Genomic DNA, 20238 nt, shown 5'->3' with positions numbered 1-20238 from the left:
TCATCATTTTAGGTTGCAAGTTTCTTTTTTGTTCTCATATATATTTTGCATGAATGTGAAATTTTCTGCTTTTAAGTTTATAGGTCGTGGTTTGGTTTCGTGTTTGCTCTAAAATCAGATTTTTTTCCATTTTTGACTCTGCCGTTTGCACTTTTTAAACGAGTTCTACGAATGCTACCGAATTGTTACAACTTGTTGTCTGATAATTATTAAGGAGCTATTAGACTATGGCAAACAAACAAAAAACCGGCACCTTTTTTGTGTTAGACAGTTTTCCAAACTCGCAAACAAAGCCAAATGTATGCAGGCTGACGTTTCTGCAAACAAACAAAGCAGGAAAACTGCCGAACTGTCAAAAAGTTTGTTTGTTTGCGAGTTTTTGCCTTCCTCACCTCACTGAAGCAAGGCTATAAAATCACTCGAAAAATGAACTTCTTAAATTCAGAATCAAATTCTGAACAAATGTCTGTGGGTATGTGTGTAGACATGATTTTTTTCCACACGATTATCTCAGAACTGGCTAAACTGATTTTGGCCGGATCCGCCTTGTTCTGTTCGTTTTGGGGTCCCCTAAGACCCTATTAAATTTTATTCTGTTTAGTAAAGTATTTGAAAATTTATGCCAAGAAAAAGATTTTTGTAGATACAAAAAAGGGTGGTTTTTTGCATAACCTCAAAAGGCCGGGTCTTTTTGTTAACGTGTCGCGCCAGATGCGAAACGTCCGGTTGCCACATTGCTTCAAATGAGAGTCTGCATGTTTTCTGAAAAAGTCTGTATCAGGTATATATTTTTTTCATAAATTTATTTTCATTATTATTTTGTAAATGTGAGGAAGGCACCACCCACCTAATGGTTGATTAAGAAACGTTTTTTTCTTTGTTTGCCATTGTCTAATAGCTTCTTTAGTTGGTAAAAGTTTAAGGTAATGTTTGAGGTCATTTGGCAACAAATTATCTTAAAATAATTTTGGGCCTGTTTGTCACAAAAATAAACGTTAAAATTATTAGGTAGAAACTTTTAAAAATAAAGCATTGATAAAAACTTTTCAAAGTCCAATATCAGGATTATGCTATACAGTCCTGATTCAATAATTTAATCACAAGAAATGTTTTATTTTGGATTTTCTTATTTCTAAAAAAAATCTTATTCGAAGACTCCAATTTAGTCAAATACACATGGTTCTACCATAATATATTCTCAATAGTCCATTGTCGCCATATGAGCCGCAACTATTTGTTTCAAGATTTGTTTTTGGTGATTTAAATATTTGAAAAAAATTGAGAAAAGTTGACAACTTAAAAAAAATTCAAAAGCTTAAGTATTTTAAAATTAATGAAAATTCATTTATAAAGAAATCGGACTATTTTTTCAATTTACTTTTTTTGAATGTGAATACAGTACTTGTGCAGTAAATGGGCTCCTTCTCAGCTGGGAGCTCAATAAATTGGCAAAAGCAGACAAACGTCAAACAACAATAAACAAACCGTTATGATCGAGGGGTCAGTGGATGCAAAAAAAAACAATAATACAAAAAAATATTTTTTTTGTGTTTGTATCGCATTTTGAGACAGAATTGAAGAAATATTTCTGGAGTTTTTTTTTAGATTCTATAAGCTATTGTGTTTCATATGTTTATACTGCCGTTCTACGCATAATTGTCCCATGTTCAAAAAAGTGCAACTGAGAAAAACGCGTTTGAAATTTTTCGACTGATTTCTGCGTTTCTACGCATAATTGTCCCGTGTGTTCCTATTCGCCCTATGTGTCCCTAATCGCCCCAGTTAGCAGTTTATTACCCTTATTTGTGATTCTCTTGCTATACAACAGGTAAACAAGGCATAATGCTTAGTAAAACTAATGATTCCGTGTAAGAAAATACTTGGTGGGACAATTATGCGTAGAAGTTTAACGATGGGACAAACAGACTTGGTGTTGTTTTCAATGAGTTTCCGAACAAAGTACCAGATTTTATGTATTTTTCTTAAAGTACACATCAAACTAAACTTAAAAATGTCATAAAGTCAAAATCGTCCAAAACTGACATGGGACAATTATGCGTAGAACGGCAGTTATAGAACCCTTAAAAAACAGCTCTAGATTTCACGAGTTCTTTTGGAAGAGGTCCGATAAACGTATAAAACACAATAGCTTATAGGACCCTTTCAAAAAAAAGATTTAGGATTTTACAGTTTTACTACTTAAGATTTTCTTTTATTTTAGATTTAAAAATTAAACAAAATAAAATTTAAAGATTCTTAAAATTAAAAAAAATATTAAACAATTTTTTTTTGTTTGAATGTCAGAATTCAACAATTTAAATTTCTAGAATTTAAAAACCTAAATTTTCTTTTAGAATTTTCAAATTTAAAATAGAATTTAAACTAGCGATAATTTAGATTTTTGAAATACAGTCCAGACTCGATTATCCGAAGGCTTTGGCAAAATTTTACTTCGGATAATCGAATCATGAAAAAAAACAATTCTCGCTGTCTAATTTTTGAATGTTGAGCTTTAGTGTGACCCTTCAACTACTCTAAAGTGATTTAAAAATTTTAAATCGAAGACGGCCAAAATAACGAGGTTGAAATATTGAAAAAAAAAATGCTTTTTTTTATTGAATCAACCATTCAAATTTGTCTAAAATGATGTTACAGAACTCAAATTTGATGTTTAAAAAAAGAAAATAAAAATTACGATTTTTGTTGTTCGTGATTCGATTATCCGAAGTCCCATACAAACCTTCGGATAATCGAGTCTGGACTGTATGGATTTACCGATTTTTTTAATTTATGATTTATTTTAAATGTACTTAAACTTTACTTTCAAATTATGAAAATTAAAAAGAAAAGGTTTGAAGTTTTAGAAATGTAGAATTTTAAAATTTAAGATTTTTCCAAAAATTTTCAAATTAGAGATTTTTTAAACTTTGGAAATTTAAAATTCTAGCATGTTGACGTTCTAAACCTGTAGTACGCTAGTTTTTTATTTATTTTATAGTTTTAAATATTTATGAATTTCTTCAAATTCTAGAACAAAATTTCAAAACTTCTTTTTATGGGGTGTTAAAATTTTAGAATTCATTTATAGATTTTTAATTTTTTTTTTAAATTTTGGGAAATTTGCAAGTTTATTTTTGTTATTTAGAGGTTAAGAATCGTAATACTTTATAAATAATTTGTTTAAAGAATTATCGAATTAAAAAAATATATTTAGAACTCTTAAAAAAACAAAAGTATTTTTATAAATTTTGAACTTTCAGAATTTCAAGAATTTCAGAAATTTATGGTATTCAAAAATTCAAATCTTTTAAAACTTTAAAATTTTTGGGAATTTGGTGAGTTTAAAATTTTAGAAATTTACAATTTTTGGCAAGTTGATGGTTTAGATTCTCAGAATGTTAAAATTCGAGATTTATAAAATTTTAAAAACATTGAATTTCAAAAATCTAGAGCATTTTTTGAATAGGTTCTATGAACACATGAAAGACAATAGTTTAAAGGACTTTATAAAAAAGGACAAATGTTGAATGAAGGAGCCATTACATTACCGCAAACAAAAAAAACTCGCACTTTTTCGCGTTTGAAAGTTTGCCAAACTCGCAAACAAGGCAAAATGTATGCAGGCTGACGTTGGTACAAACAAATCTCGGCAAACAAATAAAGCAGTCAAACTGGCAAACTGTCAAAAAGTGCGAGTTTGTTTGTTTGCCGTAGTGTAATAGCTCCTTGAGACATTTTTGATTTTTTATCAGATGGGGAAGTATATACAGTAGTTGTTTGGTAACTGGGCGTTGTTTAACTGGGCTGCTTTTTAACTGGGCGTTCGATAACTGGGCCGTATCCCAGTTAAAATGCAGACAAACGTCAAAAAACCAAAACAAACCAAAATGACCGAGGGGTTAATGGCTGCAAAAATCATATTCAATAAATAAAAAAACTTTTTTTTTACTTTTGTTTAATTTCAAGTTACAATTCAAGAAATATGAAAAGTAAGCATTGTAAATAAATTTGAGTAACTTTTATTTTTATATTTCATCTGGAAAATATTATGCATCGGTGGTCCCCTCTTTATTTTTGGTTCAGCCCAGTTAACGAGCAACATTCGGTGACTGGGCTACGTTCTCAGCCCAGTTACCGAACAACTACGTAAAATCGGGTTCGGATTGCCCTCACCGTTTCAAGCCTTGGAACGCCCAATTTCGAGTAAATCAATAATTTGATTTTTTTTTTAAGTTTTGAAAAAAGAAAATAATTTTACAGATAATTAACAGTTTTGGATTTTCTGTTGAACTGACAAAAGATTTTATTTTTATTTTGATAAAATTTGCCATGTTGACGCAGAATTACCTTCTGAATATGACTAACTTAGATTTTACCAAATGACCTCAAACGAAGGACGAAGCACCCTAAATAAAAGGAAACACGACTGTTTGATGACTCGGACGCAAGAACGCAATTATCGATATTTACAAAATTTAAAGCTTTCACTTATGTACAATTCAAATTCGGTAATCCACACAAAACTGAGCCTCGCTCCTCGACAAACCACAACGAAACACAAAACTTTTCCTCCAATTCATCTAAAAAAAAGACACAACTTAAAATCATCGCCCTCCTCTCATAAGACGTTCCAGCTTAAGTCGAGTTCTTCCGCTCGGGGCACCGCGTCTGCACGATCCGTCCCCGCCGCGGGACAAAGTTCCCATCGTCGTCCTCCTCCTCGAAGCTGCTGCCGGCGGACGATTTGTTGCTCAGCTCGTCGTCCGCCGCCGCGGCCACCGTCACTTCCCCGCCGGTGTTGGCCGTGTGCAGCACAATGCCCGGATGTTCGTCGGACTGGGCGTGAATTTCGTGGATTTCGCCGGGGGTGAGGTTCGCGAGGGCCGCCAGCAGGTCGTGGTTGACGAGGGGTTCGTTCTCTTCGGCGGGTTCCCAGCCGGCCGGGGGGGACGCCGGCGGCGAGATGAGGAACTGTTTGGTGAGGGCGGGCGGTTTGAGGTTCGTGTTCGAGACCGGGGTGACGGGTTGGGCCAGGTAGCACGTGATGACGGACTTGCCAAAGGGGTACTGGTGGAGTTGGATGCGCGCGTTGGCGGCGGCCAGGGCCGAGTCGTAGTTGACGCGCAACCGGCGGAAGCTCTTGAGCCACTGGAAGGTGGCCTTGTCGGAGATGGTGCGGAACAGGTCCTCCATGCGGGACTTTAGCTCCTCGCTGGTGAACACCTCCGAGTGGATTTGGGTGACGATAATCGAGGTGGGCAGATCTTCGAGCAGGTCGTTCTCGTCGCCGCCGCCCAGATTGTGGTCCTCGTTGTCCGAGTCGGCGTACGCGGACGGCAGGGCCGGGTGTTCGTTCGACAGGCCGTCGCTTGCGTTTATGAACAGGTTTTCGTCTTCGGGCGTGCTCGCATCGAGGGGCTGCTGCTGCTGCTGGGTGGCCATTTCACGGCGGGACACTTTCTCTGTTATAGCGGTGGGTGGGTGAGTGTGTTTGAAGGGGGGTTGTTGTTTTTTTTTTGCGATTGGCCACGGTTCAAGGGTTCGTGTGTGTTAGGTTCACAGAGATAGAGAGAGAGAGAGAGAAGAGAGAAAGAGAGAGAGAAAGGATCCAGTCAGATTTACAAACTAATCACGGTCTGCAATACATTGGTGGAGGTTGTGGTGGTGATTTGGGGTTGGTGGAGGGTGAGGGCACTATTGTTCAGGAAAGTTGGTGTACAGGTGTGTAACACTACAAATCAACACAGAACCTAGCCCTTCTAAAATATGCACGTAACTCGATACGTTTTACGCAGGGTCTTGCTAGCAATCCAGTTAGTGCACTCAAACAATCACTCTAAACGGCGAGATTCAACAACTTCAACAAGGTTGTGCTTTCAACGCCGATGATACCGACGCGAATGGGGAAAAAATCAATAATTTTCAAACCCAGCAGCAGCAGCGGAGCAGAATCCTCAAAAATGGCCCTCCACCAGAGGTTACGAGTTGGTCCAATTATACAATTTTCCAGCTGAATTCTCTCTCTATCTCTCTTTTCTCTCACTTCTGCGACCTTTCAATGTAACGTCCCTTTTCGCGGCGAACCTTCCCGGGGGCGGGTGTCGTTATGATAATCGTCATCATCGCCATCGTCACTCCCTCAATAATAGTCCCATTTACCTAGTTGAGCATATTCTGGAACGAATCCAAAAGCTGTTAAGTCGAGGTCACCCCCCGAAAAAAAAAGAACGAACCCGCGATGACGTTATCATCTTCAATTGACAATGAAGCGGCAGGAAACGAGCTCGAAATTCTACTCGCAGTGTTCAGCTTGGATGCTGTGCGGTTCGTGATGACATAATCACGACGCTCGATTGTGCTAGTGTTGTTGACCATTCACTTGTTCGCATCGAGTTGAGTGGGGTGACTCACTGAAAAAAGGCAGCATTCAGAACGATGCTTCAATCGAAATATTCGTTGAATTAAAAAAAACGAGGTGGGGTCAACTGGGCAGATTACGCAACCTTCGAATTCGACCAGTGTGAACGGTGAATGAAAGATATCTTATCAGGTCTGGTATCCAATTTGGCGATAATTCAAACTCATTTTTTCCCCGGTGTCACTCTTTCACTTCCATGGTGGAGAAGTAGACCTCGTAATCGCATCAAACTCATCGTTACCCCTCAAGGTTTATTATTCAGAGTGTCGCACCACGAAAGTAAATAGACGGCTGAACACAACAGTCCAATGTACGCTGAACATATCAGGTTGCGGCGACAGTCGACACCATATACCTTCGTCATACCTCTACGTGAAATATGTGAAGTTATTTGTTCCCCGTTAGCGAGTTCCAGTTGCGAATGTGAAAATATGTTGCTTTTTACAGAATCATCATTTCTTACAGTCTACAACCCAACCCTGCCTCTAGGCGAGCTCAGATCTAAACATTCGCCAAAATTCATTTTAACCCTCTACTGCCCAAATTTTTTTTTCGAAGATTTTTATTTTTGCCGTGTTCAGGAGGTTATTTTGAGCAACTTTTGTTCTACGACAAACTTTACTTCTCTTGTTTTATGTTCTTCTTTGTTTATTTTTAGTATTTTAATTTGTATTTATCTTGTTTAGTTTATGTTTGTTTCTAGTAGTATTTGGCCTATTCTACCACCTGATATAATTACATTTTGCCTATCTATTTTTTTCACGTTTTTACAGTCACTTTTTTCAAATTTTTGCTTGTTTTTCACATTTTCTGCTACAGAATGGCACCATCACCATTTAAATTGTAAAAATACATTTCTTATTACCGTAAACTGGGGTGACTTTGATAGCCCGGGGTGACACTGATAGAAATTTGATTTGGCCACTAATTTTGATACATCCAATGGAACAGTCACATTTTTGCATATATGTTCGATAATGAGCTATCCCTTAAGGCTTACATACTCAAAATTCTCAAAAATGTTTAGATATTAATTTGACGGGCATTTGAAAAACCTATCAAAGTCACCCCGGGCTATCAAAGTCACCCCAGTTTACGGTACTGAAAAATTATTAACACAGGCAAAGTTGACCCCAGAAAAAATCACATTTTTTTAAACATTGGCAAAGTCACATAAAACAAGTCAAACTTCTAAATTTTCTAAAATTTCAAGAGTTCTTCTTTCCAATGCTTTTTAAAAATCAAAAATTGGTTGAAAATTTGATTTTTGGCGATTTTTTTAGATCGAAGCCCGTCTTAAGGCGGCGTTACGTTGTAGAGGGTTAAATCAATTTTTGATTTTCACAAAGCATTGCACAGTGGTCCAGATCGCAAAATTATGCGGAAAATTGATTTTCCAAAAAATGGTGAAGTTTTGGAGCTATGATAATATTAATATTAATGATAATTTTACATGGACACCCAAAATATGACCAAAAATCGATTTATTGACAATTTGGCAAAGTTCTGAGGTCAGATTCAGATTCAGCGGGCAAAATTACATGGAAATTCATATATTTGGACAATTTTCGAATTTTGTTAGGGTGGTCCCATATGATTTTCCCATGAAAATTAGACTTTTTCAAATGAAGATATCTCGAGTTTAAAGGCTAGTATGCAGATCGGAAGGAAAGGCGTCAAGAAACAGCTTTACGAACAGCAGAACGAAGGAGAGGAAGCGATTTCTAGGGGCTTTTCTTCACCCTCTCTGACTTACTTGCGTTGCCGCTGCTGCCCATTGGGGTCGTGCATAAACCACGTGGCCTTTTTTTTGGAGAATTTTTGACCCCCCCTCCCCCCTCATGGTTTTTCGTGGTTTCACGCCAACCCCCCCCCCCCCCCCTATATGGCCACGTGGCTTTTTCTTAAAAAATCTTAAAAAAAAACAAAATAAGTATAGATTTCAAAAATGTTTATCCACAAATGATGTACCGTAAGTGGTGGTGACTTTTGGTCAAAAAACGATATTACTGTTGTTATTTTAACACAATAAAAACATTTCAAATTATATCGAAATAAATAATGTTGGGGAATGCTCCTGAATTTACCAACATTTTCCCAGAATATGGCTAGTATAATCACACCGTTCATAAATGCCAATCGTTTTAAAATTAACTCAAACTCACCCTTTAGAGGGGGTGACATTGGGTCAAAAAGAAAACATTTTAATTTGTGTAGGTGCTGTAACACCATTGAAACCAATTTAATCATATATATAAAAAAACAGAAATTCACTTAAAAGTGTGAAAAAAGTATGGTATCACAAAGTTTAAGGTAAATAATAACAGTATAACAATTTATTGAAATGGTACAGAAAGTAAAAAATACTCTCAACAAAACAAGCAACTTAGTAAAACATATGTATTCAAAATTATGGAATTGCAGTGCAATTCCATAAAAAGCATCCAGAATAAATATGCTTTAAGAAATAAAGCTATTTTGATATATAAACAGCATTCATGATTTAATTTAAATGCGCTTTTAAATATTTTCTTAAAATCGAAATTAATTAAATAGAAAAGTTTTGTTTCAGGAAAAAAATATTTTCATTTTATTTTAAGGAAAATATCTAGTTATGAAAGCTCCTAGTTAATATTTATTTTATTCCAAACATTCATAAAAATCCAAACTAAAGCAACTTTTCTTTTTAATTAAGCATGATTGATTCCAATGATTCAGTGTGTCCAAAAAAGTCGAGCTGTTTATTTTTTTTCTCCATACAAGAATCAGAGACAGGGACAATCATTCAATATTACGACCTTTTGAAATGTTAGTCTTAATTTTATTTTTAAAAATATTGATTTCGAAAAGATCGGAAAATTTCACGAAAGTTTTATTTTTAAACATTGAAAATCGCACCATTAGTTGCTGAGATATCGACATAAGAAAATTATGGGTTGTTTGGGTAGTAAACATCCATTTTTCTGTTTTAAAATCTTTGCATGGCAATATCTCAGCAACAAAGCAACAAAGAATTTTCTCAGCATTTCAAAAATATTTTTTTTTCAAAATTGGGCAAACATGGGCACTAAATTTTTTAAATTAATAACTGCAACTATTTTTAAAAAAAGTTACCTAAAAATAGCTATAACTTGAAAACGGTGCACTTTATGAAAATTTCACTAATGTACTTTTAGATTGCAAATTCGATTTTACATCGAAAAATAAAATTGAAATTATGTTGCGGTCAATATTTCGATTTTTTTTTAATCAGTATTGACCGTTCTGGAAATTTCTGAAAAGTTGGCAAAATTTAAAAAAAATAAAAATAGTGTTTTTTTTTGCAAATCATGTTTTAGTGACAAAAAGTGAAATTAAAAATCAGCAAAGTAAATTACCATTTATCATTTTTTTCAGTGTAGTCCTTATCCATACTTACAACTTTGCCGAAGACACCAAATCGACCAAAAATTTCTTCAAAAGATACAGATTTTTTAATTTTCATTGCTGCCAAATTTGTATGGAAAACTATATGGACAAACTAATGATGCAAAATGGCTTGGGCACCAAAAAAGGTTTCAGACGGATTAAAAAAATCAAAAATTAAAATTTAAGAATAAAGACCGATTTTGTATAGAATTGCTCGAAAATCGATTTCGTGTCTTTGGAAAAGTTGTAGAAAACGCGCTATTCTTTTAGTCATGGACATCCAAATTGTTTAAGCCTTACTCTTACTTTAAATTGATTTTGCTATCGACTACGTGTTTTGATAAATTTAAAAAAGATTGAGCTAAAATTTGGAATTTATTTTACATTTTTTTTCAGTTGTTTAAATAAGCAATTATCTACGATTTAAGATTTTTGATCCAACTTTTGGTTGCTGAGATATTACTTCAAAATAAATACAAAAAAAATATTGAATAAGTTAATTTTTCAATCTTCTCAATATCTTTGAAATTATTAATACTGGGACGCACAACGCATGTCCAATATACAAGGATGCCAAAGCCTCCCTAAAACGTTGGAACGGTAACTTCAACTCACAGGTTTTCGGGCTTGTCTCCGCGGATTTTCGGGCGATTTTTTTTACTAGAGCAAACAAAAGTTGGAACGACGTTTTTGATCGCATAAATTACAGATTTGATCAAATCGAGTTCTGCAAAGTTTAAGGATCATCTAGACATCCTTATAATTCACTCAAAAAAAAATGTCCCGGTTGGTTGAGTTATGCCCGAGAACCAGCGAGTTGAAAATACCGTTCCATCTTTTTTAAGGAGTTTTATTTATGTTGATCTTTAACGGCATTGTATTGAAATTTATTTCACAAATTGATATCGGCATTTAAAAATTAAGTGACTCTTTAAACTAAAATTATTTTAATGTGTCTATATATTTGAGTGGTTTTATCTCAAATATGAAGTTGAGGGTATAGTATATTTTCTCAGCTTAAAGAAAAACTAATATTTTCAGGAAAGGGCACCTTTGGCCCCTATTTTTTTAATCTTTAAATTAATTGAGAAACAAAAACAATGTTTGCTTGAAGCTCGTTTTTTTTCTCTAAAAATCTAAAATGTTTGCCCATGTTTCTCTTTGGCTCAAGAGATGGTCCCTATTAACATAAAAAAAACTAAAAAAAATACCTACAACTTTGACGATGGATAGTAAACGTGTATTTTATGAAATGTTATTTAATATAACAATCCGAATTGTGTAACCCATGAAATAAGGAATATATTTTAGACCAAAATATTCATCAAATTTTTTGGTGAATCTTAAAGTATGTATCGTTCGTTTTTTCGTTACTGGTTATTTTTTAATGTTAGACGTTTCACTTGCAAATGAGGTAGTGAAACTGAAATTTTGCGCGATAATCCTGAAATTGGGGTTTTTAGTTTCTTTGTACTTAAAAAAATATTGCATGAGAGAGGAGATACAAGATATCTTGAGTTTGTTTTAAGTGCCAAAAGGAAATCTTTCGATTAAGATTCTTCAATCACTTATAGGACCAGCTACTATAATTAGTAGGCTTAGTGATTTTTCACGCTCAAAAATTGCAAATTTCACGGGGACCTCAATTTAAAAACACCAAATTTCACGCAAATTTCGCGGAACTTAAAAAATGTTAAAATAATTCTGTAAATCCTATGTTTAAATCACAGAAACATTTTTTATTCTTCAATAAACTAAAAAAAAACACTAAATTTGAATGCGACACACAAAAAATTCTCCCAATTTTAAAAAAAAAATTCTCTTGGTTTATGGATGGGCTCCATATATTTATTTTTTTTATATATATACGTAGGGCACGCGTAATCTCATTTACTGAACTGCTCTTTTAATATTCGTCTAATAATGCTAAAATGTTTTCGCAAATTTGCTTCTGTTATATCTTTTTACATTTTAATGAATTTCATATCAAAGCAAGATTTAACAATCTTGTCCAGTCAAAATGAGTAAAATAAATTGAATTTTCTGCGACATTCAGCCCATTAAACATATTTTTCAAGAGTTTTAGCTCACTTTTCAAAAACTAAATTAAAATCAATTTGCAAAAATAATATAATTTTTAACAAAATCGAAATTTTTATTCTAAGTGATTTCTCACTTTCTCACGCACACAAAAAAAGTAGTATTTTTTAACTTTCACGGGAATTATCCACCCAAATAAACAAATATCGTTAAAATTAAACAGGCCCAAAAAAATAATTGATGTGTTTTTAAAGTGTGATTCCAAAGATAAAAATACTCTTCATTTTATTTTGAATAAAACAAAGCTTGATTCTTTTAATTTCTTTCAAAACTATACCTTTCAAATAAAATAGCAGTAAAATTTTTAATACAGCGAATGAAAATATTACTAAATTTAGTTAGTTTCCAAAAAAAACATAAAAATCTGAACATTTCTTCAAATGGTTCATATCAACTTGACATACATATATATTCAAGCTTTTTAATTGAAAACTAATAAAATTTACTTAAATAGTCTTTTTGGATGAAATATTTATTAAGTTGTTATTTAAAAAAAATGATTTGAGAAAATTGATAAATTTCACGAATTTCACGCCGTCCACGAAATCGTCAAAAATCACTAACCCTATATTAGTAATTAAACCAGGGTATTCACTCGCTTAATTCTACAGTAGTTCATAAGATTATTTTTATTCCTTTCGAGTTTGATAAATTATTTTGAGAAAAATCGTTACATTTTCACACAAACATAAAATTTCACGGGATTTCGCGGAAAAAGCCAAATTTCGCGGATTTCACGCTGTCCGCGAAATCGTGAAATTTCACTAACCCTAGTAATTAGCTAAGATCTGATATCTTGAAAAAAAATTTTTTTCGCAGAGAATCATTTTTAGACACTTCATTTATAATACATATTTAGTTTTTTGCCTTGTTACAAAAATCTATTATTGTCAGCAATATTTATTTTTTAAGTTGTTCCAAAATAGAACTGTCGAAGACTACATCTACTTTCAATGCAAATTTGCAAGCACATTTTTAGCTACTTGATACCATCAACAAAAAAAATGAAATTGTGTTTGCATTTAAGTACGCATTTTTTAGGGTATATTAACTTTGGATACAGTCACTTTATTTTTTAACAGCTTTTAAACTTTTGCAAGACGTAGTTACATGAGTATTAAAAAGTGTACATTCAATAACAGGCTCAAAGTATTGATATTAATCTGCCGAAATATATAATTCAATATTGAATTGAAAATATTAAGACATTGAAATATAAGAAATAATTTTAAACACAATAATTGTATGGTTTTGAAGTGTAACAAAAAATGTATGCATAAAAGTAAATTCAAAGCGCGTATTTTTTTGTTTTTTTTTAAGATTTTTTTTAAAGGCCACGTGGTCAGCCGTCGACCCCCCCCCCCTCCCCCCCATGGCTTTTCATGGTTTTTTTTCGGTCGGATTTCGGACCCCCTCCCCCCCCCCTAAGGAGACCACGTGGTTTATGCACGACCCCATTCGATTTCTTGACCGGTTCCTTCCGAAGTGCTCTCTACTGTTATTGTTTTGTCTATTAAAACTATCGAAATCCTCGTTAAAATACCATTTCTTACCATTATTTCTTACAACCTCTTTATTCCATCAACTAGAACAAAAACACTGTATTGTACGCTTCGCCTTATTTCATTTAATATTTTATTATATTTCAGCTAATTATGAAGGTTATTTACTATATAAAGTTTCCTACATAAAATTATATTCATTTATCTGTATATTATTACATTAAACAAAACTTTCACAACAATAATGCAAAAATACTCTGGAGCGTTTGGTACGGTATGTCCACGCATCCCTCCTCCCCTGTAGATTCTGTGAAATGTGATCCGTTCACAGAATCCTCTCTGCGGTAAACACAACGCAGTAGGGCTGGCCGCTTTAACTTTTGTATTACATTTTCGGGTGTTCTCGGATGTACTACAATTATTAATATTGACAAGAAAAGTGCTTGGGGCGTGATCTAATCCCAACACAAGACTTTCCAGCATGCTTTCATCGGACTGGCTGCGTTTGTGTTAGATTAGATTAGATTGGCCGGTTCCTTCCGAAGTGCGTATACCGCTTAAAAAAAAACACCCCTGAGATTTTTTCAGCGTTTGTAGTGCTTTCAAATGCAACCTGGCGCTTTAAATTTGGCTTGCTCCTCTTCGAGATTTTGGGTTTTGAATTTGCATCTTTTTTACCTTAAAATTGCTGTAACTTTTGACCTTTAAGTCCAAATTTACTTGTCAAAAAATAAAAATGTTTGTTTTTTAGAGCCCTAAAAGTGCCTCCAATATCACCTTTCTCTAAAACTTAACCCTGAATTGCCACGTTCAAAAAACTGAATTTCGAAAGTTTGCCTGCTTTCTATAATTTTGGTCGTAGAAGGCGTAGATTACGAGATAAAATGTTGATGTCTTCGACAAAGTTGCTTGAATTGGCAAGCCCAACAACTTTCTAGAAGACGAAAAAGTTCCTCAAAAATATTCCTGAAAAGTTAGATTTTCAAAATTAAATTAATTGGTTCACGATTAACCACCCTAAATTTCAACCAAACCCAAAGGTGGCCCTTCCTATTTGCAACTACTCTTCTGAAGACATCAAAGCTCCAAAACTTCATCATTTTTCGGAAAATCCATTTTCCACTTAATTTTGCGATCTGGACTATGTCCAGATTTTTTTGAAACTTCAAAACAACTCGCTCCTAATTCCATCTAATTTGCTGATTTTCACTAATAATTGAATGTAAAAGTACAGACATGCCAACTTTACAGACACGATGGAATTAAATGCTGTTCCCATCATCACCACTCATTTCAGCAATTCTCTACCAAACCCGAAAATGGATTTCGTTTGTATTTTTTTCATTTGGCTCTTTGTGGGGGCCTTCTCCATACAATCTTGGCAACTGTCCATACAAAAATGGTACGTAAATATTTGAAAATCTGTAACCTCTGATGGAATTTTCTAATCAATTTGGTGTCTTCAGCAAAGTATTAGGTATTGATGAGGACTGTTCAGAAAAAAAATGGAACACGGAAAAAAACTTGCCGACTTTTTAATTAACTTGTATTTTAACAAAAGCTCAATTTTCCAACATCGGTATTTTTTGATTTTCCAGATTTTCAAAAATGTTTTAGGGGACCAAAATCCACAACTTTTGAGCCTCAGAGAAGTATAGTCAAAAATGTTGCCGCCACGTTATAAATTTTTGAAAAAAATTTTATTTTGAAAAAACACAATTTATTACAAAAAAAAAGTTTGACCTGATTTTTGTGTAAATTTGAATTTGCAATCAAAAACTTTACAGATTTTTTGATAAAGTGCCTCATTTTCAAGATATAGCCACCGAAAGTTTGATTTCAGTGAAATATTTGCAGATTTTCGATTTATTAAAATAATCACCATGAGTGACCATTTCTGAAAATATATTTTTTTAAACTTCAGAAAATCTGCTAACAAAAATGTCCAGGAGACATTGAAGATTGGATCTCTGGTTGCTGAGATACAGCGACTTAAGAAAAGGAAAATTTTAGTTTTCTAAGTCTCACCCAAACTCCATTTTCTAATGCCGATGTCTCAGCAACTAATAGACCGATTGTTAATGTTAAATAATGAATCATTCGTGAAATTTTCCGACCTTTTCGAAAACAATTTTTGAAGCAAAACTTACATTTCAATAGAGCCTAACATTCAATATTTCAATTTGAAAATTGTTGAAAGTTGCAATTTAGGCTTTGGTTTAAGGTTTAAACAATATCAAATGAGTTTTTGCTTCATAAAATTTGGATTGAGGTTCACCGAGTTGGATAAATACGAAGAGTGCTGAAAAAAATCAAGATTTGCAACGAGTTCCATACAACATTTTTTGCAATTCCGAAAAACACCCATTGCGTTAAATTTTAAGTCAAATTTTCATGTATTTTGTCGTTTAAATCAAAAAAATGTTGAAAAGTGTTACTTTTCGAAACAAGAGCTGAAAAGTTCAACTTTTCAGCACCCATTTCAGTACTGAAAAGTAGAACTTTTCAGCATTTGTTTTGAAAAGTGTTGCTATTCGATTCTGTTATTTTTGGTATATACAGAAAGGTAGGCTATTTCGTCGTTCAAGAATGACAGGGAAAGTAAGTAGGTTCACGACGGAATTGCAAAAAGAACATAGGGGGAGAGGGGGCAGAATGGCCCGCCTAAGTAAAATGCGCCAAAAACCATAGAAAAACATGAAAACTTATGAATTCAGTGTAGTAGGCTTATGCTTTGGGATGTTTCCTTCAATGTTACATACTTGGTTGATGAAATTTTTTAGCTTAAAACTGTTTTTGAGCCACTTTAAAAAAAAAAAGTTTTTTCGACTTTTTTTCCAGGGTGCGGGGCAGAATGGGTCACCCTGCGGGGCAGAATGGGCCACCTTAGAAAACAAGCCATTTTGTCTAATACAACGTTGAAGGGAGATAAGAAATGACTTAAGGTACCTTTCTAACATAGTTTCCATGAAGTTAGACCACTTTAATAAAAATAGTCACTTATCAAAACAAAATTTTTGAAAATAGTGTTAATATGTTGAAAAAGGACACTATTTTTACAAATAATCATCAAAACAACTAAAAAATCAACTAATTTTGCATTAAACGTGATTTGTGAAGCTACCAGGAGTGAAATAATCCATTTAATCCAAATTTCATAACTTTTGATTGTTTTTATAAGGCAGGATAAGGGTGGTCCATTCTGCCCCCAAGTGGATTTTAATTTAACACTTCCACCATCAAGTCTCTAAATGATTTCAAGGTTCCGTTGTTGTTTGTATACCTTGGTAGTAACATCTAGTATCGTTATAAGCATTGAGCAAACTTTTTCAAACAGTCCAACTTTTCAGAAAGCTTATTTAAAAACCTCGAAATAAACAACATTTGCGTGGTTTTTCTAATAAATTTACATTTTTGCTCATAATTCCAAGAATACAATGAATTCAAACGTCGTTTTCGGTATGGTGAAGTTATTTGACGTCCTTTATAAGACCCTTGCCTTACAATTGGTCTAAATCTATTCTAAAGCCCAAAACCAAGGGTGGCCCATTCTGCCCCCCTGGTCCATTCTGCCCCCCCTGCCCCTACATGTATTCAATGAAAATAAAAAGTTCAATTTTGACCGAAAAAAAACTCTGCTGTCAGTTTTGTCCTCTAGCGCAACTCAGCACAACTCTATCTTCACTCCAATTAGAAAGTCCGAAAACTTCACCGTCCATTCGATGCACACAACAGCACACATCCAATTCATTTCCTTCATTCCAATCCGACGAAAAAAAAATCATTCACCACTTCACTTGACTCTTCTTTTTGCCTCCTTCCATTCGTTACATTTCTCCAACCTTTATTTACTGTTACTCTTCTTTCCCCTCTCGACTAAACTGTTCCTCTCTTCGCTCTCTTTCTCTCTCGTGGGCCTTTAAAGTCATGTGTGTTGTTTCGCTCTCCCACAACTCCCTTCCCGAGCGCGATGCGGCATCATCACAAAAATGGAACTAAAAATAGACACAAACCGTAATTGATGACGTAATCGTGTGCCGACGACACTGCTGACAGAATGCAGATGCGCCCCAATTAAAAGTGAGGATCGATTCCAACAGGAAAAACTCAATTTCCAAAGCAACATTTTGCGCAATTTCGTGACTTTTCCTCGGGCGAACGAAATTTGTCAGCACTCTCTCCTTCTTTCCTCCGCCGACTCGGGGTGCCGCGATGAAGGTGATATTATCGATTTTTCTCACCAGATTGAAAAGCACTTTTTCACCCATAATTTATGAATTTTCAGCAGCAGCAGCGTACATTTTGCAACGACGACGACGACGGTATCATCGGCGGAAAAGCATTAAAGCCCACTTTCGTTTCGATTGCGTGGAATCCGGTCGGAAGTGACCCAGAAAAAAAGGTTGGGTGTGTCACCACCCAGCGGAAGAAAATTTTCTTCCAACCCAACGCCGAAATTCCATCTTTTCGGGCACTGAACTAGCGAACTCGGGGCAAGTGGCACATTGAGCGGGCTACTTACGGCTTGGGGATCACTTTTTCGCTGTTTTTGAACAGTTTTTCACTAGTTTTCCCAGGGTAATTTCACTTTTTCACACGGAGCACGAACTTTTCTCCACGAAGGCTGTCGACAAACTGTAATGGCTGCCGGGAGTAGTGCTGCCACCATGCGGATTGTGACATCTGTAGCAAGCCTTCTTAAACATCTGTACCGACTATCGCAGAAATCGAGATTTGCAAAGTGAGATGTGAGACGTCAAAGTAGTTCGATTTTTCAACTCCTTTTTACAAAATTTGGGTTTTCCAAGTTTAGGCTAGTATTGTGGATTTAGCTCGTAGCTGGATTTTCTGGCATCTTCTCACGGTCATTGGAAACGGTCGTGGATAGACCTAGGGGTTCCCAGTTGGAGTAAAAAAAATCAATTTATAGAAAAATTATGGATTAAAATTTTGCTTTTTCATCACTTCTCCAACATCAGGAATAATTGTTTGAACATTCTCGCATTTTTTTTATTCGGTCGGAAAAATATTATTTTTCTTGAAAAAACTTTCATTTTAATCACATGATCACCCCTAATTATGGCTCGATGCCGCCATCATGCGACCGCGTGCTCCGTTTGTTTGTCAACAAAGCTGCAGCTGGATAGTGAGACGAAGTGAGGGGGGAAGAGATTTTGACATTTTTATGCCCGCATCTGGCCCGCCGCCTATTTCGTCGGTCACTGAGCCGCCGGTCGTTTCTAGTGACCGAGTCCAGCTAGGAACTGATCGTACAATATGGAGATCGGAAGGAAAGGGGTCAAGAAACAGCTTTACGAACAGCAGAACAAAGGAGAGGGAGCGTTTTCTTGGGGCTTTTCTTCACCCTCTCTGGCTTGCTTTCGCTGCCGCTGCTGCCCATTTGAAATTTTTCTTGACCGATTCCTTCCGAAGTGCATACACCGCTTTTGACTGAATCGGCCTAAAAATTGATTGAGTACCATCATCTGGGGCGAATCGGGAAACATGAAGCGAATTTGGGATAACTGTATTAAGCGGTATACGCACTTCGGAAGGAATCGGTCAAGAAAAATTTCAAATGGGCAACAGCGGCAGAGTAAGCAAGCCAGAGAGGGTGAAGAAAAGCCCCAAGAAAACGCTCCCTCTTCTTTGTTCTGCTGTTCGTAAAGCTGTTTCTTGACCCCTTTCCTTCCGATCAGCGTATACTAGCCTTTAACCTAGAGCTAGACCTAGAGATCCTAAATCGAGAAATTAAAAGGGCAACATGGAGTTAAACTTTCTGTCAAGCTTCTGTAAAGTTTACCATGACTGTTGCGAAAGTTTAACCACTGACGAACTGACGTGCCACGCGCAAACCACTTTTGACCGCAGCTGTCTTCTTCTTGTTTGGCGTTTTTGCTTCTAGCGAACAATCTGTCAACCGATTTTTCTCTCTTCCCTCACTTCACTAGCTCTCTTCTCTCGCTTCGCGCCAATGTTTACATGCAATATATTGTTGAAGTCAGCATAAACTGACACACGCTTTCGCCGAAACGAACAGCGTGCTCTAAAATCGTTCTGAGCGCATACTTTTTTGAAACGACGCGGATTACAAGTTGAATCATAGTCGCAATATCGAAAATACGTTTGGAAGAGAGAATTAAGGTAAGAACAAGATTGTCCGTCAGGCCTGGACGCAAACGCAAAATTTTGCGCCTGTCATCATAGCCTGCCAGTCATCGACCATTGAACAAAGCAACCCCTGTAGATTGTTCGACTGACAGTTGATGGAAAAATCGAACTGGCACAGCGTTCTGCGTTCACCACTGCGTCGAACGGACAATCTTGTTCATAGCTTTAGTTCAGCTAACCTGAAGGTAGATGGAGCTGGTGTTCGCTGGAGAATTTGCGGTCAGAATTTCCTCACCAATATGTATGAGGTGGCACGTCAGTTCGTCAGTGGTTTAACTCCATGTTACCGGCTCACATCTCTCTTTTTAATTTCACGATTAACCTTTTTACTGCACAATATTTGGATTTTTTAATGGTTTCGGATAGAACAACAATCGAGAAATTAAAAGTGCAACATGGAGTTAAACTGTCTGTGAAGCTTCTGTGAAGTTTACCATGACAATCGAGATATTAAAAAGAGAGATGTGAGCCGGTAACATGGAGTTAAACTTTCGCAACTGTCATGGTAAACTTCACAGAAGCTTGACAGAAAATTTAACTCCATGTTGCACTTTTCATTTCTAGATTGCGAAAGTTTAACTCCATGTTACTGGCTCACAGCTCTCTTTTTTAAAATCTCGATAGTGCATCGATTTTCAA

The 20238-nt window shown here is 35.4% G+C and overlaps 2 protein-coding genes across 5 annotated transcripts in view; both read right to left on the bottom strand.

Moving 5' to 3' along the window:
• Window positions 1-18088, bottom strand: part of LOC120415774 (spectrin alpha chain) — a 30710-nt gene extending 12622 nt beyond the window's left edge. For all 4 annotated transcript variants that reach the window (XM_039577390.2, XM_039577391.2, XM_039577393.2 and 1 more), the window contains exon 1: window positions 17951-18088. The gene's annotated coding sequence lies outside the window, so the exon portion shown is untranslated. The remainder of the gene's footprint in view (window positions 1-17950) is intronic.
• On the bottom strand, window positions 2619-18090 carry LOC120415775 (protein sarah). Its single transcript, XM_039577395.2, has 2 exons — window positions 17951-18090; window positions 2619-5462 (listed from the first exon to the last, which is right to left on the bottom strand). Exon 2 carries the CDS (start codon window positions 5440-5442, stop codon window positions 4636-4638), a length of 807 nt encoding a protein of 268 aa, XP_039433329.1. The 5' UTR covers window positions 5443-5462; window positions 17951-18090; the 3' UTR covers window positions 2619-4635.
• Between the last annotated feature and the right edge of the window lie 2148 nt (window positions 18091-20238).

The sequence above is a fragment of the Culex pipiens genome, chromosome 3, assembly GCF_016801865.2.
Source record: "Culex pipiens pallens isolate TS chromosome 3, TS_CPP_V2, whole genome shotgun sequence".
NCBI classification, from domain to species: Eukaryota; Metazoa; Arthropoda; class Insecta; order Diptera; family Culicidae; genus Culex; species Culex pipiens.
Note: the sequence above shows the minus strand (reverse complement) of the source record. Positions and strands in the feature narration are given on the sequence as shown.

What these genes read in the sequence shown, in the direction of transcription:
- LOC120415775 (XM_039577395.2), bottom strand. Translation starts at nt 5,442, where the DNA reads ATGGCCACCCAGCAGCAGCAGCAGCCCCTCGATGCGAGCACGCCCGAA.